The sequence below is a fragment of the Melanotaenia boesemani genome, chromosome 21 (assembly GCF_017639745.1).
Source record: "Melanotaenia boesemani isolate fMelBoe1 chromosome 21, fMelBoe1.pri, whole genome shotgun sequence".
NCBI lineage: Eukaryota > Metazoa > Chordata > Actinopteri > Atheriniformes > Melanotaeniidae > Melanotaenia > Melanotaenia boesemani.
The window spans coordinates 8,640,558-8,665,524 of NC_055702.1; the positions used below are offsets into that span (position 1 = coordinate 8,640,558).

Genomic DNA, 24,967 nt, shown 5'->3' on the forward strand with positions numbered 1-24,967 from the left:
AATAAATTCAAACTGGCATTGATGGTGCCAAACAAGACATGCAAGAAATGTTCTGATCTGTTAAACGTAAACATAGGAACCGATTTTAAAACTTCATTTTGAGTAAGTACAGGACAATTTACAGCACTGGGAAGCGCTGCAAAACTTTTTTTTTTTTTTTTTTTTTTTTTTTTTTTTTAAAAGTAGTTTTAACATCCCTCTAGTTTTAATCTACGTTTTTAGTCCTTACAACTTCTGTAAGTTGTTAAGGGGCTTTTGAATGTTTTTTTTTTATGTTAACCACCTAATTTGAGTATTTATCATTTAAGAAAACTATAGCACATTTTTTTAAAATATCACAGTGTCCAAGACTCAGTAGCACAACCTTAAAGCACTGAAATATTGACAAATTTGCTCACATGACCTTTTCCCTATACCTTTCTTCTCCTTACCAGGTTCAGCCCTGGTGTATTTGTGCTCAAAATGTCAAATGGCAGCTAAATCTAATTATATTTATGGCATGCTGGCATTCAAAAACATGGTATGGGGCAAAGAGACCATTTTTTTTCCTTCTCATGCTGCCAGCTTCAATTCTCAGTTGGTTTGTAGAAGAACAGTCAGAGCTATGTGGTGTAGGAGGGAAGGATGGTGTCTCTCAGCAGGTGAGAATCACCTCTTCTTGAGAAAACTGTCAACTAAACAGAGTCAAGGAGTCTGAAGTGGGAATTCCCAGTCAACTCCTCTCATTTATTAATTTTTTTTGTCTCCTGCTGCCTTTGATGGTACAAAAAAGCATACTTCTACTGTCTATTATCTGTCTCGCAGATATATGTCGGGACTATTCTGCTATTCCCAGTATGTTGATCCATTTCATAATGATATGTTTGAGTTGATTCAGGACTGTTTAGAGCATGATCGCTTCTTTACTTTTATCAAAATGCAAAGTTTAATTGGAATCTTCTTGACAGAAAGAAAAAGCCTGGTAACAGAGGTGATGCACCCATCTTTGACATCCTATAGAGTTATACTTGGAGTGCTGCTCTAGATGCAAGTTACAAGACTGGTGAAATATTTAATTGACATAAACTGGCTGTTTGTGTCCCGTTTTATGACATCACAAAATACCACAGTGGTATCAACGCAAGATTTATCCCCTGTATACAATAATGTTTGCATTTTGGTTGTGGAAAATTCAGTTTAGTGGCGCACAGATAGAGCTTTAAATGATCCATGTGATGTTGGAGTTCATTCTGTTGTACAGAAACTGCTGATTTGACGTCTGCTTGGCTGCTGCTGTGAATACAGTCGAGCAGTAGAGCGATGCCTGTAACCCAGGCCACATGCTTTGTCAGAGGAATTGTAATTGGCCTGTTGTAGTGTTGGCAGTCGCGATGAAGCCCTGTATTGGCTTCAGGCCATTGAGTGTGAAGGAATGTAAGAGCTTGAGATCTTTCATTGTTCTTTGTCTGAATCTGTGTATGCGAATGTGTGTGTGCATGTCTGGGTGCGGGCTTCTAGCTCCCTGCTGGATGCTGCTGTTATCTGCCTGAATTTTTTTTTTCCCCTCTAATTTCTGTCTTCTGACGCTAATCAGGCTGCTCCATTTTTACCTACCTCGCATATTTTGGAAAATTTCATCAAGTTATGCAATAAACTGACTTTCTGACTGACTACTTGTAAAGAATAAAGGCTCTCTTTCAAGATCTCTCTCACCCATACACAGCTGTTGGTCTTTTTTTTTTTTTTTTTAACTATAATCTCTTTAGTTTTAAGCATTCTGCTCTGAGGAGAACCAGAAATCTGCTGTTGCAAACCATTTTGTGGATGCCCGTCTGTTTAATGTGGGATTGTTCTGTGCTTTTTAGCTGGGTCTGTCTGATATAAAGATGCATTTTCTGCTCCATGTCTTCCAGTCCCAAAGCCTAGAGGATGGTAAGAGGGCAAAAACTTAAAAAGCTTTCCCAAAAATAGGACAGAGGCCTAGTTTTTTCCTGAATTTGTGTGTGCGTGTGTGTGTGTGTGTGTGTGTACGTAGATGTGTGTTTTGAGCCTGACATCATGTGTAGGTCAGCAGGTCCATGTCCATCTGACATCTCTTTTCTCTCTTCACTTCCTGCTTTGTGTGCCAAATGTGCTTGCACAACATAGTGTCTGTGGCCATCACATGGACCACTACACCAGCCAAGTTAAGCACTTTGATACTGCGTAGTTGCAAAAGGAGAGAAGACAGAGGTTGAAAGTTTTTGAGAAATTTTTGCTTCTGTTTAACCTTATTCTGATGTTAAAGCTGCACTACTGAACAGATATTTGCACTTTTGTGCCCCCTAATGAAGGCTAATTTGGCATCTGTCTTACATCCTGTCTCTTATCTGAGCTCTCTTCTGCAAAAAAAAAGAAGTCAGTCCAGTATTGACTCTTGCTCTCACTCTCTCTCTCATTTACTTGCTTCCTACTATATAGTTCCTTTGGGTTCCTTTGCTGAATCAGACATGGTGCATGGCCAAAATGGCCTCTGTGTTGATATCCAGTTGCTATCATTGTGCCATCAAAACAAGTCAGAAGCAAAGTTTTAACATCAGAAACGTGTGTATTATTGCTTTAAGTCAGTTTGTAGTTACCATTGCCAGCTGCAGCATAAAGAAAATTGGACATAACTGAGTAGAATAACTTATTCGAAAGTTATTCTCTCAAAGCAGGACATACTTCTTGACTAAATTGTAATGCTCAAAATATGAAGTTACTGTTTGAATGCTAATGCCATAATCATTAGTCTGCTAGTGCAGCTAAACAACATAATCTTATATTCATAGTTTAGCTTTCTGTGTATGCAGTTAATGTCTTGGTGGTATAACTATAACAGCAGAGGGGTATTGACTTGATAAATAAAGTCTAAGCAAACACACAATCAATACTGAAGCACATACATCTTTGGATTAGCAGTGTGGAGGATTCAGAGACATCTAGTGGTAAAACTGCAGGTTACAACCAATTGCTTGCCTTACCTTTTCAAATGTGGAACTATTCATTTTTTGGTTTGACATTTTGAGTTACTGTAGAAAAGGGTACGCAAAAGAGCAGCATATGAGAAGAAGGTGTTTTAAGTGAATAAAGACACCAAAATTCTTAGTTTAATATAACATTAATACTTAACTTAATGTAACACACTTAACTCTGACTTTACCTGAAACACATCGTACTGAGATTTATCTCCTTCTAAGAGACATGACACATGTGGCTTGAACATGTCCTTTATTAACATTAAATCATCATTATCATTATCAGATTTTATGTATTCCTATGAAAAATCTTTATGTAAATAAGACGTGCACAGAAGAGCACAAAAGCTAGCATTAGATGCATTAAAGAACAAATGCTTCTTCAGTAAACACGTCGTCCATATTCTGTGCTGGCACAACTAACAGCCTGCAGTGGAGAGTGGCATAATTTAATTTGCATTTAGAAAGAAGAGTAAAGCTTTTTCAGTTGTAAGGTAGGAATTTATGTTTGTCCATGTGTTTTTATCATCTTAAGGTCACTTCCTTTGGTTGAAAAGGCACAAATATATTCTGTATTCATAGATTATTTTATGCAAAATAAACACTTGTGTAATAAATTCTTGACAGACACTGCCATTCTTTAAAATATTTAAGGGGAATCAAAAGTATGTGTAAACAACAGAGGACACAGAAGCTGATAATTAACAGCTGTGAGAGCTGAGTGGCTGTTAAGGTTGCCATGGCGATGTTAATTGGTACTTCTGCCTGACTCAGACTGACAGTTGTCTCTATTTCTTTTCAGAGGGAAGGGAAAACTCTCGATGACAATAGCTGTGTCCTAATTCAGGATCTGCACACTTCAAAGTGCGGATTCATCGGCTGCGTACGTCATCGTGGTGCGCCAAGCACTGTCCCAATTTAAAGGAGCCTCTTTTCACCCAGAATTCATTGCTCACGAGACGATGGCGAATGAGCAGCCAAGCTCAGAAGAGTACTTTTTTTTTTATATACGTGACAAAACCAAGTACATTAAATACATGTTTGTTAAATGGTGGCATTAAAATTCTGTAATATTTGATATTTGTGGAATTTTAAGGGGTTAATGAAGTGTCTACTGGCTGGAAAACAACAGAGCCTCAGACTGGGTTTTTGTGTGTCCGATGATATGCAAACAGTAATTTCAGAGGTTTAAGTGATTCAACGTCCTATGTTGCTGTTATGGGAAATTCTCGTTGGCTAGGTAGGCTGTCCCATTTCACGAACGTTAAGTGGACTTCGAAGTATGTAGGCCACGGAGGACACTCCGTAGCCTACATAGTCTACACACTCCGAAGTGTGCAGACCCTGAATTAGGACACAGCTATAGTTTTGCAACCCTGGGTAGTGTAAGTGCTGTCTCACACACATCTGTGTTTACAAAAATAAACAAAGAAACAAAAAGACATTTCATTTTGTAGCGGAGTCTGTAGGGAAGTTGATGGTATTCATGTCATTTAGAAGCATGTGGCCAAAAAAGTATAAATCTGGAGTTAAAATGAGACAGAAGACAAATATTTATATGTTTAAATAAACAGTAATGTCATTTGTATAAGAGTTTTTGTTCTTTTAAACTCTAAAGCTGTGCATTCATTTTCAGTCTTTATTTATTTATCCGATTATTTTGGAAACTCTGCGACATGTCCAAGAAAAGTCTGCTTTTTATTTGCTCGGGCAAATAAATAGCACTGAGAGAGCAGATATCCACTGGAGCTGCTGCCATAGAGGAAAGAAAGGTTTAAGCATCCCCAAACCCTGGAACAGACTTTTTTCCCCTAATGGTAGCACTGATTGTCCTTGCAAAAAGATGTCATAATGCCCCACTGTGGATCCCTTGGAATGTCAGATGAGTCACTGTTGAAAGCTTTTATTCCCATGGCTAAGAAGGATATGGGATAAATTAAGAAGCCAAAGACATAATATTCCATTTCAGGAACAAATACACTCTCCTAATACATTACTTTATTGTTCTGCCTCAGTGGCTTATCTTAGTTACTCTCTGAGAAAAGCCTTCCACCCGGCTGCACCCAAACAGCCCAGATTTCCAGACCTTCCAGTTTTCTTTTTTCAGTTGTCTTTGTCTTCTCTGTGTGTATATTTTTTTCCTCATTCATCTGCATGCCCTTCACCTCCCCCCACTCTTCATTGATGTCAAACCTCCCTATACTAATTTAAATGGTTGTGTCAGAGCCATTCATGTGTCTGAGCGACTGAGAGAATCTGTGAATTTCCCCACTGTTCTCCAAATGATGCACTTAGTTATAATTTTCTCATTAAACTCTTGCATTTCTTAATTATTTCTAATTCTATGGTTGAAAGTATTTGGATTTTTTTTTTACACCATCCCATTTTCATATATATTCAACTGACTGGAAGTGATTTTACAGCTAAATGCATGGACTTCATTGTTATGTTAATTGTATTTAGTTTGTTTGATAGTTAATGGAAAATTATGTATGCTAAAAGCTGAAAATCCATTATCTGTTCATCACAGCCACCGTGATTGCGTTAGGAAATTTATCATCTCCTATAGTCTCCTCCACGAGAAAATTAGTCTTAAATCTATTGTTTTAATGAAAATGCTTCTTGTTCCACCTCAGACTCTTCCTGTGTGAATGGATTGTTGTGTAACCTTATTGTTAAATCAGTGATTCACCCCAGCTGAGCCTTTCTAGTGTTCATTTTTCTTCTTTTTTCAATAGCAGCCGTCTATATACTCCTTTTGTGGTTCGTCATACACTTAGAAAGTGCATTCGCTGCATCCCTTCTGGCTCTCCAGAAGGTCATTAACCCCAATCTGTCTCAATAGTGCTTGAAGCCAGTGATTAGCATCACCTGATTGGTTAGATTGTATGCTTGAGGTCTTCTACTAGCAAGGCAGTAAGTCCATTGTTAAATCTGATCTAACAACATAAAAACAGGATGCGGCGCCACTGAATGATCAGCGGCGCTGTGAGGTTGTGTTTGTTTCCGTTTCCTTGGTGTCATCATTTTAGTTGATCTGCAGAACAGTGAGAAACTTCAGCCGGTCCGATTCAAAGCATGTGCTCAATTGCAAAGGCTGTGTGAATTAGGAAAAATGGGTTCACATTCCCCTCCAGTATAAACAAGGCTGAAATCAGCTCCTCCACGGAAACTAGGGGGGTTGGGTTTCCTTTGTTGTGGGGGTGCAGCATCAGCGTCATGACCCCTGACTCCCCTAAGGGAAGTGTTTGGGCTTGTGCTTCAGAAAGGGTGTCAAGAAAATGGAAAAAAATGCGCTTCACTGCACTACAAAGATGTCCCAGAAAGCGTGACCTATAGAGAGAAGCAGAAAGAGACAAACCTTCCAAAAACCACCTAATTATGTTCTGAATTAGCCCTAATATATTCATAACGCCTGCCGAGGATCACAGCTGTAGATTTCACAGAAAAGTTCCTGTAACATCATCTCTTAGTTTTTTTGTGGACTTTACACACAAACTGTGGATCAGACTGACTAAAGATGAAATCTTGCACACTCATTGTCTCTATCACAGCATAAACTTGCCTTAATTTTTAGCATATTTATTGTGTAATGTACTTTAAATGAGTCCATAATTTATAAATTAGTATTAGAAAAAATTGGACTAATGATTCAGGCTATGAAGTATTTACTGAGGCTACCAATGCTAAGTGCTAAGTAGTCATCCTCCCATAGGCTTTTTTTCAAAGTGACATCTTTTTGCTGCAGCAGGAGTCATAAAGCTTTTGGTAAAGGATGTCCCTACTTTTTCACGTGGGTTGATAATGGATGCATCTTCAAAGTGGACTGTTGCAGTCTTCAGCTGTTAGCATTACAACATTTCTTTAACTCTGAGTTTTACTGATGTGCTTATGTTGGCCATACTAGTGTTAATGCATGTCAGTGTCCCTTGGGTCACCTTGCAGAAACTTAATGGTGTCCCAGCTGTAAACATGAGCAGCCCCAGCTGAGTCCACTGCAAAGGAAAGTGCCCAGATCCCAGGGGCATTTATCAGAGTATTGGGGTGGAACAGGGTGTAGAGCTGTAAGACTGAGTCAGGTTGTTTCTATTGATCTTCAGGTACATATTGTACTTTATATTGATGCCATTTCAGCTTGCTTTTAAAAGGTGCTTGGAAGCTTCCATTTAACCCTTTCTGTTGAAATAAATTCCAGTTATTAAACTAAAAGCGGGGACTTAAATACTTGAATATTTCTTTAGCTAATCTGTGGTTCTGCCACCCGCTTCAATTTGACATTTTAAAAGTGAAAGTCCCTCCCCCTTCCATGTCTTCTTTGCTCACTAACTGACCTGAGACCCATTTAACCCCCTTCATGTTGGAGGACTGTCACTGTCCATTCAGGCTGAACACACACACATATATATAGTACATTGGTGCATGCAGTGCCTGGAGACCTTCTCCACCTACTCACAGCTGTCTGCCACCTGCTGTTGAGCAGTCTTGCTCGTGGAATACATTTCGTATCACTTAGTTTGGATTTAGCACCACTCCAGGTTTGCAGAGCTCCTCTTTTACACGACTGTGTGCTACCTCGAAGATGCTCGGTGACAGATGGCTTTGCTTTCTCTGTCTATGTATAAATTATGTTTCCCACTTGTGTATTAAAAATTGATGTTTAATGAGAGATCAGTGTAAGGCACATACCATGTAACACTAATGCAGCTGGAGTTTGCATCTGCTTAACATCCAACTCATCTTCCATCTTTTTTTTTCTTCCTCCTTCCTTCTTTCCTATTTTAATAAGGCAACAACGTGCTTAAAGAGGCATTTACTCAAGTCGGATTTTCATGTTATTCCCTAGAAAGATTAAACTTTGGACTCACCCTAAGCTACACTACACCTGCGTCAGTTACTTCACGCAGCGACAACAAAGCAGCATAAACTTGCCTTAGAGCTGCATGGGTGCTGCACAGCCTGGATTTGTACATCTTTGTCATTAACAGCAATCAGAGGATGATTCTGTCCATTTTTATACCACTTCATGTAACAATAAGTAGTTATTCTAACCAGATGCGTGAGATTTGCTTCTTTGAATGTTTCAGTGTTTATGTTTTCCAGATGGCTTTGCAATAGGCCGTAACAACGTCACTGATCGTTTATCTCACTGTCCCATCTGTGCCATCATCCTCCCACTGGCTTTCATCGTACCTCTGATGGGACTTTGGGGAGTATAAATGCCCTGTGGGTCATTTCTGCCTCATTATACTTCCTCCTTTGTGTTGTAGTTGTGTGTGTATGAGAGTGAGTCTGAGCCTCTTCCTTTGTTTGTTCTGTTTTTCTACACTGGTTAGACACAGTTCACACATACACTCCATACATACATGATTTACCAGTTTATAACTAGGAATAATAGCAACAGTGAAAGATCTTATTTCATTGTTAGATTTTCTTTACTTTTTTTTAAGATTGTGATTGTTGACTTAAAAAAATACCTTGACGTAAATAAAAGTAAAATAAATAATGTGTCAATATGAGAATTACATGAGGTGGTTGCAGGACATAAACAGGAAAAAGTTATAGAAAAATAAAAAAAAAAAAAAAAAAATGGTTTTTGACTCTTGAACTGCAATATCTGTTTAATGTTTTGTAATAATCTGACCAAACATTTAAAGTTAAGGATCTTAAACTCATAGATATTTAGTTAAGATGTATTATATTTTACATTTTTAGACTAAATGAATAATTAATTTAATAAAGCTTTAGATTATGATGATTGGAATAAGTCACAGCCTTAATAGGATTACATAAGTGTACTTAAGTGGAATGAAGCACATCTGAATGTAGACGGCTCAAAACTTCCTTTTAAAAACCTTTTTTCTCTCACCTTTTCTGGTTTTGCCTTTGTATCATTCCTTAAATTAGGCTTATTTGTCATTATTTTGGGGAAGAGGTATTTGCCGATTTGTCTTTTGGTGTACTTGTAAGTTAATTCATGCAGTCAGCGACGAGTGTTTGAGGAAATTTGTGGTGTTATGCAGTGTTTTGGCTGCAGGGTAAAGTCATCTACAATGAGACTGTAACAGAGAAACAGCTGAAGTGAAGAGTCTATTAGACATAGCAATGTGGCTATGGATGCTAAGTCTTCTTAAATTATAACTGCACATGCAACATCTTTCTCTTTCACTTTTCCCTCCCTGTCCTGGTGCCTCACTGTTAACATGCATCACAAATTTAATTCCCTCCATCACTATTTCACCCTCCTTTTGTCATTTCCTTTTCTTGGTTGTCCAGACCTCTACGACTACCTTTACGCTCAGCTAAATATTCTTTTTTTTTTCCTTTTATGTCGCCTCCAGCCTTGTGCTAACACCCCACCCCTTCTTATTTCAAGAGTAAAACAAAAGAGGTAGACACAACAATCTCTTTACTTAGAGATGAGTAAAATAAGGAGAAGGGTGATAACACATTGAGCTTTCATGGGAAAGTACTCAGTCCTAATTTAGGTAGCAGTCAAAGTGGTCAGAGCAGTCAATTTGATTTCACCAAAGAGAGAGAGAGCGTGCACACTCTGGTCAGTAAAAGATAAATGGTGTTTTTTAACTTAATGGATGGTTGGAGTGCTTGAGAAGTGATGGTTTCAGGATGGAGTTGTAGCATATATATATATATATATATGGGTTTGTGTGTGTGTATGTGAGTTTGCCTCTGTCCTTTTCACTGAATGGGTGCTACATTATTCAGAAGCCATTATTTTTGCACCCTACAACTGAGGAAGGAACAGTAGAATAGGATGTAGACAGAAAGTTCTTTTAACTCCTTTAAAAGTAGGAATAAATTCTTCTGATTTGTGAGTTCCCTCATGAGTGTATGCATTTTTGTTTATATTAAGCAAAAGGTCACGAGTGGGCTTTTTATGTAAAAACCAAGCAAAACAATATAAATATAAGTTTACTCTTTTGGTGGTCTGTGTGAGCCCTTATATTTCCCAGTCAGGTCTGCTGAATGGGAACGGTTTCCCTCTCAGGTTCTCCCACTTCTGCCGCATTCCCTCCTTTCTATCCATCGCCTGGCTGCAGACAAATCACAAGACAGAGGCACGGCAATTTAAGTGAGCCTGTCACATGCTCCTTAATTCGAATAGGCTGTGATAATTCGCCCTTTCACTCTTCTTCCCTCTCTGTTGCAAGGGCACTGACTAACCTGCATGTTACCATGGCGATGAGTGTGGCTGGGGGCGGCCCAGCCTGTGTGTGTTTTTAACAGGACCCCCCCCCCCTCCTTTTTTTTCTCACCCCAGTCCAATAATCTGAGGCGTTCTCCCACCCATCCCCCCTGACATCCATCCACCTGCGCCCCCACATCTCATTTGCACCATTCACCTCAATTACACCCAATTTTTGCCAGCTCTCATTATTAAATGCCCCGCCCTGCCACAAGATAAGAAATGGAGCTTCTTTCAGTCTCTTTGTCTCACCTTTGTATGACTGCCATCCCGCTGTCTGGTATTAGCATTTATCACTGTTCCATCTCTAAACTCGTGGCACCACATTTACATCCATCTATTGCAACTTTTTTATGAGTGCTGCAGGATATAAGGAAATTGAGTGGCTCCTGCTTGACAGTTTAAAAAACCTTTTAGATTTATAAAGAATCATCCCATTCTTTATATCGTATCAGATTCTTCACATTAGTCCTCAAGGTAGAAAAAGAAAACCCATTTAAATGGTTGAGGCAAGTATAGAATACTTGTTCATTTATTCAGTAAAATAAAATTATCCATGAGCAGCAAAATTGAATGAGTCTTAAGAGTTATCAGTTAATTTGAAGGTTAGAGACAATTTTGGGGAGCCTTTGATGCTCACCTGGCTGGAAAAGATTACAAAACAATTTCTCAAGGGTTGTCTACTCCAATTATGTAGAGAAAACTAACGAAACCTATTAAATCCTCTTTAAGAAGACCTTTTAAACAGCTAGGTAGTTGGTGGCTCTGCAACAACTACTACTGATGATTCACAAACCCCTTATGACAAATGTGAGAATGAACATAAAAATGAATTGTCAAACTCTGCAACGGAAAACTCTTTAAATGAAGGTGTGTTCGGTCACTCCGAATGAAAATGGCCATTCTGAATTAAACTTAAATTAAACTTAATGAAGTAAGTGGCTGGTTTACTCTGGGTTTAAATCCGAATTGAAAAATTCCTCGATTACGTTCATTCCACTTTAAATTAAATTCTGGTCGTTCTGTGCATGCTCGTTTCCCCCTTCAGCTGACGAAAGTGAAGTAGTATGCTGGTGTAGAGCTGCTGCTTCAAAACTTTAATCAAAATCAAAGCGAAAATGGTTCTTATGTGGTCTTCCATGCTGAAGCCCAAAAGAAAAGAAGCGGGAACTGGACTTTGTTTTCTTCCGGTAGACAAAAATACGTCACATCTGCCCTCTGTCCAATCAGAAGCCTTTGCAACCCCTCGTAGAATCAAATAGAAGCAGTTAAACATGTTTTCCACGTAAGCATCAATTCAGAATGACTTTTTCCATGAAAATGCAAAGGAGAATACTTTAATTCTGAATGATTTAAATCTGAATACCTAATTCTAAATTTAAAAACATCATGTAAACTTGGCCAGTGGCCTTTAAAACTTTGCTAGAGATCACATGGAGAATCCAGAATGCTGTTGGATAAAAAAGGGCTGATGAGACCGTAAGAATAAAATAGAGCTTTTGTTTAAAATAAAAAAAATCAAATGCTACATCCTAATATAAGAGCCTTATCTCATCTGAACATCATGGTGGTTGTAGTGTGATGGCTGGGTTCCATTTTCTTACATCTTAGCAGGAAGAGCTCACCATCTTTAGTAACAAAATAAATTCAAAGTTAACCTACTAAATTCAAGTCTTGTAATCTGGCCATGAGTCAAGTCTAAACAGGAAGTGAGGGATGACACAATTTATTCTACCGAAGACTGGTTTTAGATGTGTGACCATCTAAATGAAAGGCATGTCAGGCATGAAACGGGACATAATGAGCCGCTGCACCCCAATAGATGGAGCTGAGCAGTAGAAAGATCGTTTCTGAGAGGAAGCTTGCAAATGTTGAAAGGAAAGATTCTTTTTATAGCAATGATATCAGCGTCAGCCTCACACTTGACAGGATTGTCTCAGATGATGTGGACTGTTGCTGGTTTTAGCATTTTGAAGGATTTTAAATTTGCCGTTTACCTGTCCCTTTATAGCAACTTTGAAATAATCCTGCAGATTCTTCTATTCCTGCCGTCTAATACCACCTCCTAACTTGTAAAGAGACATGACATCAGATAAAAAGCGCAGATGAGCTCAGCACCACAAAAATTTCAGACAAACTTAAAAAAACGAAAGAGAGGGTAAAAAATAAGGGCCGGAATAAGCCCATCTGCTCACAGATGGATGCAGAATTAATTTGTGGCTGTTACGATAGCCTTGTTGCTATTTTTGTCATCACACTCCATCTTTTGCAGGAGGTGGGATGGGGGTTAGTGGGAAAATGAGGAGAGAAGTGGATGTATGGGGAGGTGTCTGCTTGCTTTCCAGCTGGAGGCAAGCTCCCAGAATGCAGCTGGCCTTGTTGTGGGTGCAGACATATTCACTGACTTTTAAGTGTCTTATTACCATGCTAATCTCAGGAAATGTTTACAGGAATTTGTTTGTTTGGCATCCCAGAGCATTATTTTGATTGTATGATTTAAGCAAGGGCTGTTTGGTTGAGAAAAGACCAAGCTTTGTCTGTAAACCTGCAATAGAGTAAAATTGTGTCAATATTTATGTCAAAAATTAAATCTGAAAGGTTAATTTGACTCACTTCAAAACTGATTAATTCCTTAACTTATCACTTCTTGTTTATATGAATGGTAATAAACAGTGCGATATACGTCAATAACGTGTTTACCGGTGTAAATAAGGAGCAGCAAAATTTCAGTTTATAGAAACCAACCTGTTATACACAAGTTCATGCTTTATCCATCAGCAAACAGCTCTTATCAGGGCTTCATGGTAACACTTAAGGTCATAATAACTGTAGTCAAAATGGCGACTTTATTTCTGTTTAAACACTTTAATTTGAGTGATCAGCCCTTTTTAACAGTTAGGTCCTGACAACTTAAACAGAGTCTTTGTTAATGTTGCAGTAACATCTGGGGTTTTCCTGCTTTGATGGGTCAACGTGTCTTTTGAGAAAAAGGTCTAGAATTTTATCAAATGTAAATGCAGGCCTTGCATATGATGCTAATTGGCAATGACTTTTTTTACTGAATAAAGACTGAAATACTTTTCACTGCTGTGCACATTTGTTTTTTATTACTAAATGCTTTAAAGGCAATCTTTCGTTTTCTTCTCTCTCTCACTCTGTAGTCTTTAATATTCCTGGGCTGTGTGGCAGCTGCAGGACTCGGCCTCAACCTTCTTTGTTTGGCCATCTACCTGAGCTGTTTGTGCTGCTGCCACAAAGATGAAGAAGAGGAAAGCAAGAAGCCAAACTCCTGCTGTGTCACCTGGTCTGCCGTCGCTGCTGGGCTCATGACATGGTGAGAGAATAAAGAAAACAAGCTCTTATGACTAGCTGATTATTTTGTACACTTGTTCTCTGTTGATGTCTGACATTCATACTCTTCATTGATCATCGTTTATTTTGAGCACCGAGCTGTAAGTGGTGTGATGTTTTCATTATATTAAGCTAAATTATATTGTCAGATTCCATTTATAACATTATACTTTTATACATTATACATTATTTACCATTTACGTTGAAGCATGTCAATTTTCTGCGTGTTTGCAAGTAAAGCCGGTGGTTTGATTTCCTGTGTGACAATGTGGTTCTGAGGAAACTAGGCTGTTTTAAATACAATGACACTTGTGTAAATATAGTATATCATTTGTCCGCAATATTTTCTCAGAGGAGTATCATCAAAACTTTGCCATAGAGAGTCAATAATTTCTGATGTATGCCTGTTGAGGAAAGAATGTCCTTATCATATACATTAGTCATGCCTGCTTTATCCTGTAGTGTAGCATATCCAGACTGACACAGGAGTAACACAGAAAGACAATGCACAGTGATGCTTACAATTTGAAATCCCCAGTTAGACTAATATACATTTGGGAGGATACCGAAGTACCTATACAGGAAGAGAAAATGTTGATTTTCTGCTAAATTGCTTTTTTCTTGATAGTTAGATATTCTCCAGTTGTGCCCAGGTTATGTCTGTCCCACGGCCTGTTTTTGTATTCTATCCCCTGCCTCTGGTCTGGATGCTTGTCTGTTTTGTAAAATATCTCAAGCTTATATTTCTGCTCCTGCAAATACTATGGACTGAGCTTCACAATAGCAAATTCAGTATATATATATTTAAAATGTTCTTCTTTTGATGAGTGTGGTCTTTGATCTATCTCTGTAAAGTTTCTTTTAACTCTAAGACTAATGTGAGTTATCATCTCTGAAAAACCTTATTTTTTTTTACAGTTTTGTAGGATTACTTGTTTCAATACATCACATGGAATACACCACAGAATGAATGTATAGCGATGTGTTTACTGGACTTAAGGACGTAACGGTCTCTGAAAGTATTGGAACAAAAATGTCTAAAAATATGAATCTAATAAAAAGTAGATCTGAGATGGAGCTGATACAGGTCTGGAAGCAACTACAAAAGATTAACCAGAACAGAGGAAGTGACATAATGAGGATGTTGCAGAGAGCAAAGGAAACCATGTAGACAGACGTCCCTGGCAAGATACAGGTAAAGCAATCAGCAAGGGAGTCTCATGTGAAACATGGACAGGAAGCAAATCTAAGGGAGGAAGGATTTTAAAATAACACAGGAAATGAACATGAAATAGTATTTTAAGAGAAACCACAGAATTAAAAGAAACCAAGCCAGGAATGCCAAATATGGAAATCCAAAATCAAGATTTGAGGTAAAGAAAAAAGACAGAACATCTCAAATTGAAATCCCACCAATCCAAGTAGAAAATCTATTTAAGTAAAAGGAGCAAGCAAACAGAGACCATGAAGATTACAAAATAATGTATATTTGATATGAAAAGGTGTACAAACATGGTTTCTACGCTGTCTTAAAAACATAAAAATGTATAAGATTTCATTTTAATATTTTCTAGATCTAAATAAAGTTAAAGATTATAGAAAAACAAGCAGACATGCTTTTTTGAAAAGGTTTTATATAAAAGACAGACCTATCCACCATTATGTCACCTCTTCATTTAACTACCATTAGATCTTTGAGTTGTGGCTCAAAAATGACTAGGGAGAGGGAAGTCTGGGCTTAATTGATCCATGGATGGGCATTGTGGTATATTAAAGCTCAAAAGAACCCCCTTCTGGCCTTAGAGAGACTGCAAGTTAAAAGTGCTTCATGTGGGCTCTAGTTTTCAGAAAATCTAAACTAACCTGTGGAGTTTCCTAAGGCTCCGTTTTGGGCCCACTGCTGTTCAATATCTGCATGCTCAACAGCAAAATATGTTACCATAACTATGCTGATGACACACAAATCTACATAACCATCTCACCAGGAGACTATTGTCTGATCCAAACTCTGATCAACTGCATCGATCAAATTAAAGACTAGATGTGCCAGAACTTTCTTCAGTTAAATGAAGACAAAACTGGAATAACAGTTTTTGGATCCAAGGAAAAAACATTAGAAGTCAGTACTCAGCTTCAAACAGCTAAGTTCAAAACTAACAACCAAGCCAGAAATCTGGGAATAGTCATGGACCTGAATTTTAGCAGCTATAATAAGACAGTTGTGAAGTCAGCCTGTTATCACTTAAAGAACATGTCGAGGATTAAAGGACTGATGATTCAGCAGGATTTAGAAAAACTTGTCCATACATTTATCTTTAATAGACTGGACTACTGTAATGCTGTCCTCGCAGGTCTCCCTAAAAAGTAAAAATCAGACAGCTGCAGTTAGTCCAGAACTCTCGAGTCCTTCCTAAGACCAAGAAAGTGGATCACATACCTCCAGGCCTCAGATCTTTACACTGCCTTCCTGTCTGTCAAAGAAATGACTTCAAAATCCTGCTGTTAGTTTACAAAGACCTGAATGTTTTACCAAAATCCGTTTTTGTTTGGTTTGTTATGAACCAACCAGATCCCTCAGGTCATCAGGGTCAAATCTACTTCCTGTTCCCAGAGTCAGAACTAAACGTGGAGAGGCAGCGTTCAGTTTTTCTGCTCCTCTCATGTGGAACAAACTCCCAGAAAACTGCAGGTCTGCTGAAATTCAGTTTTAAATCAGAGATAAAAACTTTCATATTTGCTGCCTTTTATCAAAGCATTTGTTAATTCTTCACACTAATGTTTTACTTCCTGCATTTTCTCTATTTTCTTTACTTTTTTTATTTTTATTTCAGTCCTTTCTTTTTTTATAAAGTTTGTTTTTAGTGTTCTTTGTAATGCTTCCTGCAACCCCACAGTAATGCTTTTGTTTTATGTAAAGCATCTTGAATGTGCTGTAATAAACTTGTCGTGCCTATGTTGTAACAACAGCAATATCAGGTCGATTAAACACAATATACACTTCATTAAAACAGGTGACCTAACAAGCTCCTAGAGTGGTGGAGCTCCTAATTAACAAGCGGTCAATTAAAACAACAGTAGAAGGCACCCTTCGTTAGTGTTTTAGTATGTGATTTATTTCGGCTGGACGCTGCTGCTGTTCATCAAGTCTGTAGTGAACTGAAAGCTTTGTTGATGTCGAGTGATATCAGTTTACTGGCAGTATAATGACTAGATTAATGGTCTTTATAGTGAAAACCAGAGCAGGTAATCATTTCATCTCAGATCCAACTCTTCATTCTTTTTGCTCTCTGCTATTGTGTCAAACTTGCAAATCAGTTGTTCATACTGACCTCAAAAACAGACTGTACAGTTTCTAATAAGTTACTGAAACACTTTCACCAACTCAACAAAGCCGGCACTGACGTGAACAGGCTGTGGCTGAAATGCGGCGTCCTCTCAAAGTAGATAATTCAATTTTTTTTTCTTTGTCACATGGTTGAGCATCCTCTAGCAATCATGCTTATCTGATGGTGGGAAATATTAAATTAAGCCATGAGCATCGTTACTATAAGGCTTTAAGAAAATTTTTGTGTTCATTGTTAACTACACAGTGGCCCATGGTTGTGTAAAATATACTGAAACCGCATCATTGCCAGCTAAAGCTGACATTGTTACTGAGCCACACTAATGATTTACATCCTGTCTTGGTTGCAAATGCCTGAACATATGAATGAACATTTGAAATTAACTCCATAAGTACCAAACTAGCAACACTGCACCATGCAACATAACAGGCCATATCTTCAGAAAGAGAGCCAAAACACATGTCCTTACTTACTTAATTAATTAATTAATTAATTTAGTTTGGGGTTTTTTTTTGTTTGTTTTTTTGTTTTTTTATTTTTGTTTTTTTCTTGCGGGGGGAGGGGCGGTATCTGTTCAAAGTTTAGGAGGAAAATCAAGTTTGGGAAACACCCTACTGAGCTGATGAGGATGCACTCATATTCAGTGATATAGAACAGACTACAGAGATGGTGCACATGAAAAGACTTTTCACAGTTGATTAAGTACTTTCTCAACTATTTGCAGATTCTTGTTCAACATGCAAGAAAGATGAGTAAATTTAATCATAAACGCTGGTTAATATTTAACATTGTTCTCATTTACTGTATGCTTTTATCTCTAACCACTTCCAAGCTACAGCTTTTTGAATTCTTGATATCAAAATTTACATTTTATTTGAATAACTGGTGCCTAAAGGGTTAAGTTTAAATTAAGTAAGTGTGTTTAATTTATTCAGACTTTATGCCTAAGTCAGCATACTTATAACCTTTTCAGATTCTGCAGGATGTTTTTCTATTTCTTTTGGAGGATCATAAACCACAGCTCCACAACTGTGGAGCAAAATGAACAATTATGCTAAGATGTACTCACATTTTTTTACAAAATCTAGCAAATATCACCCTTTTATAGAGGAAAAATTAGCCTGAGAGATTTTAATTTAAAGGTAAATTGATGATATTGATGATAATTTTTCCACCATCATTTTCTAACACTACCCAGAAAAACAGCATTAAAGTGCCAATCATACAACACTTAACTTGATGTCACAGATTCATTCATGCTCCCTCTTTCTGTAAAGGGTTGCAAATGGACTCTATTCTCACTGATTGAAACAGTCTTCATTATGGGATGTTTAATTATTTGTGTGTTGTTACTTAAAATGTAGTGTCCCAAATGTGGCAGCCTTTCCCTCATTAAAGATGAATATTGCAAAATCAAATTTAGATGAGTAAAAATACAGCTGAAAGCTCTAAGTGGCTGGGGACGAGGACTATGGGAACTGTGGACAATATTGTGTAGAGTGTTAAAGATTTTTTTTTTAAACATGTTTTTGAGAAAGCTGTAATTTGAGTTCTTGGGAAGTAGATTAAATATGTGTGAGGAATATGTATCACAACCTCGATTTTAGGTTTGTAAGAACCACATGATATTTTTAGGGGGCTTATAAGCTTTTATAATTAATTGACTATTTGTAAAATTCTTGTACAAAAATGGATTCTCTTAATTAAACATGGAAGCTTGAGTTAAGTGGGGCCAAGTTAGGCATTTAACTCAGCATGTGTGCCTCTAGCTGCTGAAAGCTGCATCGTATAACACCTTTCTGTCCCTGGCTGCTGTTTGGAGCTGAGCAGCAAGCATACTGGCCATTTTTAGAGCTTTTTGTTGAAAACAGCAGCATCCTGCAAGCACAAAAAGAGCAGTTAGAATAGGATGAAAGCAGAAAAAGCAGGTTAAAATTACTAAATAAGGAGCTGAAACTCAATATATGTGAAGCTGTGCTTTCATAACATTAACATTGTTTCCCAACTAACTATGAGCTGAGGCAGAGGTTCATTTCTGTTTATCCAAAAAAAAAAATCAGGCTGGATTTCATGAAATTTTGAAAAATAACACTCAAAGGAACATAAACTGAATTTTGACTTGGATGATTTTCTTAAAACTGTGAAATATTGCATCGTCTTGGCTGGATAACCTTGTTTATGCAGTTAATATTAAAACCCAGAGAAGACCTAGTTTTACCCACCAAATCCATTTCAAAATATTTTATTTTAAATAAGCAGAATATTAATTATGTTTAATGAGAAGAGTTTTCATTATATATGTTCAGTGGCTGCTGTCATAAAGTGCTTTTATAAATAAAGTTGGACTGGCTTGCCTTATAGAGGATATGTTTCTCAGCTGATGCATGTTAAACCTTGAGCATTTACCTTTTTCGAAAGGCCAGTGAGGAATGGATTTAGAAATTAGCCTCAGCCAATTCATGATTTAGTTGCAGAGCTGCTGTGCTCTTCTAACAGATGCATCCTCTGTAAACAACATAAACAACTTCAAACCCATTTGTCTCTGCTGCAATTTTAAGTGAAAGCAAATACTGTCTGTATTATAACAGTGGTGATTATTTCTATAAACCCTGCGTTCTACATGTATGAGACTATTTATTTGTTTAATCTCTCACAGTTCTCCGATAGTAATCCCTCTGGAGTGACTCAGTTTCTTCTGGAGTAGCTTTGAGTTAAATGTGCTGATACGTCTAAAGTCTGATAAAACATCCTGTGGGAAATCAGCTCTCCTTTATCTGATTCTCAACTTCTTGTGTCGGTGTGTTGGTTGCAGCCTAAGATGGATGTGCTTGTCAAGTGGACTGCACATTTGACTTTTATTGAAGACAAGAACTGGCTTTCACGTTAATCTCATCAATCCAGAATTTCCCCCTCTTTTAACCTTTTTTATTCCCTGATTCAGATCCTCTCCCCTTCATTTTGCTTCCTTTCTTTTCTGTTTGGCCTTTCCTACCCTTCTCTTTCTGCTTCTGCATAAAGTCGCCCCATGCTCCGCTGTAATTATGTTTGACAGTGGATTGAGGTGCTACATCATGATGTCCGTTCTAATTAACATTGGTGAAGCCAGAGCAGATGTCACTCAGCTGTGTCTGCAGTCCTGCCCGTGGTGTGGCACTTTAATGCTGTGATTATACTGTACAACAACTAATTAAGTAGCTTATGTTGAGGAAAGCTGGCCTGTGGCAGAGGTACTTATAGCTTTGTTATGCCTCCATGGAGCCAACAGCCACGGCCAGGGGTATTATGAAATTTAAATAAAAAAACAAAAAACATTGTATTAATCCCAGAGGGAAATTGCAATTTCCCTCTGTATTATGTACTTTGTATTCTGGCAATGATCAACTGCATTATGCTTCCATCCATACATACATCCGTCCATCCATCCGTGTTTGATCCAGTCTTATTACCATGATAAATGTGAGAACAGTTGTGGGGAATTCTTCAGATTTAGTGTTAAATTGGACCAAAAGTTGTTTTGAGTATGGCCTATCCAGAAAAACTGATGCTACCACAGAAACTACTCTTTTCTGGTTTAGAAAAAAAGGCTAGCTTACATCAAGGGCTGGGTCCACTGAATCTTTATATCTCTCGCTTGTTTTCATCTTTTTTTAAACCAGTCCAACAACAAGCACACATGTGAGCTTTATCAATAAACTTTCTTCCCATAAAAACAAAACATGAGTTGCTTGCCTATTTCATACAGGTATTAGATTAAATTCCAAGTTATTTGCATCCGTAGAAACATTTGATTTGCAGCGAGATTATAACATTCGTGTTATTATGTTAAAAATATGATAAAAAATACTCAGGATTCCAACATAAGCAAGAGAAAAGAAAACACTGAAAGAGCCAGACTTTAGAGCTAAAAACAACTATAAAAGAAAAAAGCTTCAGCAGTTAATGTGCAAACCTCATTAGATCTTCATTATATTTACATGTCAGCAACATGCAGCTTCTGTGGTTGTGTTGCCAACAGCTTGTAAAATCTCCTGTCGATGCATCACCAAGGCGTCCTCTGTGTGTTCTAACATGGTGTTAACTTTGTGTAGTATTATAACAATGTGTTCGCCTCAGAAAATATCCCTCTCTGTAAAATATATGGGTGAACAGCAGCTGTGGAAAAAGTCCAGATTAAATTGTCCATAAAGGCTCAAGATATATCCTGTGTCCATGTGGCACATGTGCTTAAATAAACACTTAATAAGGACATTTACTTGCTGCTGAAATCACTCACCTGAATCACATTTCAGGATATAAACTTCCTGCAATAAATGGTCGTTTAGATCTAAGATGTGATATAATGTGTTTGAGTAGTTGTCACTTATCAACCAGTCTGGGAGATGCTTTACTACCATACACCACTGGTAAGCAGTGGCCAACTGGCCATAGGGCCAAAAAGTAATAGTTTAATCTTTTATAAAAACAAAATAAAAGCATATTTGAGTGCCACTTCTAAAAAACAAAAACAAAAAACATGTCTCTTTGGTTGAGACATAAACCATCTAAACATGTAAAATATATATTTTTTTTGCTGGGAACTGGGCTGTAAGTATTCATTTGAAAAATATTTCCATATCTTTAAAGGTCAAAATGATACATGGGAACATGATGAGTATTTCAAATTTTTAAGAACCAATCAGGACTGGCCTGCATATAAAGTGCTTAATCAAAGCAGTAATTCAGACAATAAGTCAAAGTATAAGTAATTCATATTTACCCAAGTGTCGAATTACACAGTTATTGCCAAAAACATTCTGCTACTACTGTGTACAGCTAATACAAACAGAAACATCTCATATAAAGATGATAACATCACCATAAAATCATGCAAGAATTTCAACAGCTTAATTGGAGCAAACAAAAACAGAAAAGAACAGATGCAAACGTAGTCTTAACATGTTCTGCCTTTTCATGCACAGGCCTTCAAGAAGAACAAATCACGTTCATAAATAGCTGAGCAATAATTAACTAACTTAAATAAATCCCATCATGTGAGTGTGTGGATTCCACTGGGCCTCCTAGTAGAAGCCATACAGTCAACTAAAGCAGCTCCCTGCATTTCGCAGCCTTCTCTGTTTACTACTCTACTTCTCTGTTGCTTTCCTGTTAAATGTCTTTATTTTACTAACTACTGGCTACTGACCCATTCAGTAACACCATGAATGAGCGGTATGTGTGGCTATGTCAACCCAATAATTAGAAAGCAGCGCCACCACGCATGGATGGCCACAGAAGGACTTAATGCAAAAATGTCTCACATGGCAAAAACAAAGTTCTAAAAATAGAATGTAATAAATGAATAAACACACAGTGCTGACATACTATTGATATTCTTTTTATTTAACCACCATCAGGAACCTTGTGGATAACGGAATAAAATATAACCTGGAAGGGTTTTTTTCCAGAACTCTCTATTATGCAAAAAATATACCTTCTTTTAATTATGCGTACATGTGTTTATCCTGATTTCCTCATATAATTTGCTTTTGTTTGTAGCATCATTTGTGCTTGTTCCCAGAAATTAAGGCATATAAGCAAGCTATGAGCTGCGAGTAGCCACTAGGGGCAGTGTAGAGATCAATTTAACTGGATGTTTTACAGTTACAGACAGCAGTATAATGCCAAAAAGTTTGTTTTAGGGGACTTACACACCATCTACGATAGTAGTACTGTCGTGTTTTTTTTTTTTGTTTTTTTTTTTGCTATAATCTCTAAATTAACAAAAAATGCTAGCCTTCCTACTGACTGAGTAGTCTAATGTCTATTAACATGCATCGTACATAAGCAAGTATGTGAACAATTACATTCAGAACAGAACCTGTTCAACACAAAGCAAGTCAGCCTTACTGTGTCTCAGGTGAATATTTTCAGAAGAGCTCATCTCCTTCTCGGGGGATGCGAGCTCCCCTTAGCTCCCCCGTAATTCAAATCACGACAAGAACATTTATTGTGTCACTAAAATCAACTGTCATATATCACAGTCCCTTTTATAAATGCTTTAAGCATAAAATTCTGCCTTATTTAAAGTTTTTTCAGTGTTTACTGTAGCTGTTTGTGGGCTCCTTCTCTATTTGCAACAGTTGTAGTCAAAATTTAATTTCAGCTTTAATATTTGCCTGTCCTTTTTCAATGTCACAACCACCTCTGCCACCTACATAAGCTAACGGCTCATCTTAAAATATTAAAACTTAAAATATTCCTCTTTTTGTAATATCAAATCTGTGGATTGCCAGTGAGAACTTATTGAGGATACAGGTGAGAGAAACAGTGTCTATCACCAAATGCTTTTGGCTCCCTCAGCTGTAACTGAAAATAAAAATGTACCATCTCCAGAGCTTTAAAAAGAGATTTTAAGTGTAGAATTTCTTTTGTGTGTGTGTATTTGTGTGTGTGTGTTCATCTCAAGCCATAGCTCAGCTTTGCAGGACGCTCTGAAACAGCATGACTATTAAGCCCAAAGGGAAGCTTTTTGTTTAGGTACATATGAAGTTTATCAGCTGACCCCTGCTGAGAGCTAAACAGGACAGGATAAAATATATAAATACTTGGGGATCTCAGGAGATTTATTATTGCCACTATCCAAAAAACACACTATCCAAACATGCCAGAATCTATTTAAAGTAGCCAAGAGCCTTTTTCTGCTTCAGGCTGACTTTTTTTCTTACCAGCTTTCCATGCCTGCCTCTTGTGCAGTTTTTTCATTTATCAACATGACAGTTTAGACTTTAACTCCGTACATGCCAACACAAATCTATGACAGTCTTCCTCATTGAATTTGACATCATATACTTTACGGAGGAGCACTAAGGGAAGTGGTAGAATAGAGGAAGTTATACTCTGTTTTCCTCTCCTTAACAAATTTAATCCTCCACATTTCTCCCAGTTGCTCCCACGTGTTATAGATTTCCTACACTTAGTGGTATTAAAGGTCTCTTTTGGCACTTCCTGGTCTGAGGGGGAAGTTTGTGTAAGGAACAAAGCAACAACAAAAACGATTAAACATATATTATCTAATGTGGGTGTACGTGCACAGCTGATTTTCTCGTCTTTGTTTCTCTTCTTTTTCTTTTTCTGCTTCAATGCTTAAATCTGTTCTTTGTGTCATATTGTTTGTTTTTCAATGTCCATCTGTGTGAATACAGATTGGAAACTTACTTCTATTATCTCTATGGTTTTTGTGTGTGTTTCTCACCTCTGTTTCGCCCAAACCGATGTGTTTGTGTGCTTATTCTTTCCCCTTTTTTTACATTTTTTTTCTCTCCTCACATTTCCAATGAGAATCTTAAAAAATTGGGAGGTTTATCTGCAGGAGGTCAGTTAATAAGACCATATACTTGTTTTAGCAAGTAGGAAAAATAACCCCTGTTGTTCAGCTTCGAGCAGCAAAGCTCTGCCAAGTATGTGTTGCATGAAGCACTGATATCTAGAGCATCAAGAGCCATGGTGTTAGGGAGCCTGATCTGAGTCTCAATTAGATTTGTTCCTACTTCCCTTCAGTCCTGACCTGACCCATCCTTGGCCTTTATCTGGAACATGTTTCATTATGGGAAAATTGTGAATTTTTATTAAAGGAACCCCATTTGTTTTAACATGTAAGACTTACTAATTAGCATACTGGATTCCAAACTAATGACATTCCAATTGTTCATTACCATCTAGGTGGCATCTACTTGTTGTGTTTATGTAGATAACAGATGTACAGATGCCTTCAGATCTATTCATCCAGCAGCACAGTATGACAGCACTTTGGGAAAAAGTGAAGCTCAGAGAGCCTACGTTACAGTGCATGTTTACAGTGTGTTATTCTGTTTGTGCCGAGTCTCCAGCTGAACAAATTAAATCCTTGGATGGCTGCATATGCAAAAGTGCTTTAAAATTATGCAGATGCATTCCAAAACCCTGCATTGTGTAATTTCTGGTTCAAAGAGTGTTGTTTACATAAATTAAAGCTAAAATCCAAACAGATTTCACAGCTTAAGTACTCCTCAGATACAACAGACTTCGCATGTTGTTGTGAATTCATTGCTGATGTCTGAAAATTTTCATCAAAAGTT

The 24,967-nt window shown here is 37.5% G+C and overlaps 1 protein-coding gene across 2 annotated transcripts in view; it reads left to right on the forward strand.

Annotated features, from left to right (window-relative positions):
* ttyh2 (tweety family member 2) overlaps nucleotides 1-24,967 on the forward strand; it is a 70,267-nt gene that overhangs the window by 2,333 nt on the left and 42,967 nt on the right. For both annotated transcript variants that reach the window (XM_041973278.1, XM_041973279.1), the window contains exon 2: nucleotides 13,341-13,513. In XM_041973278.1, coding sequence (XP_041829212.1) covers nucleotides 13,341-13,513 — 173 coding nt within the window. The remainder of the gene's footprint in view (nucleotides 1-13,340; nucleotides 13,514-24,967) is intronic.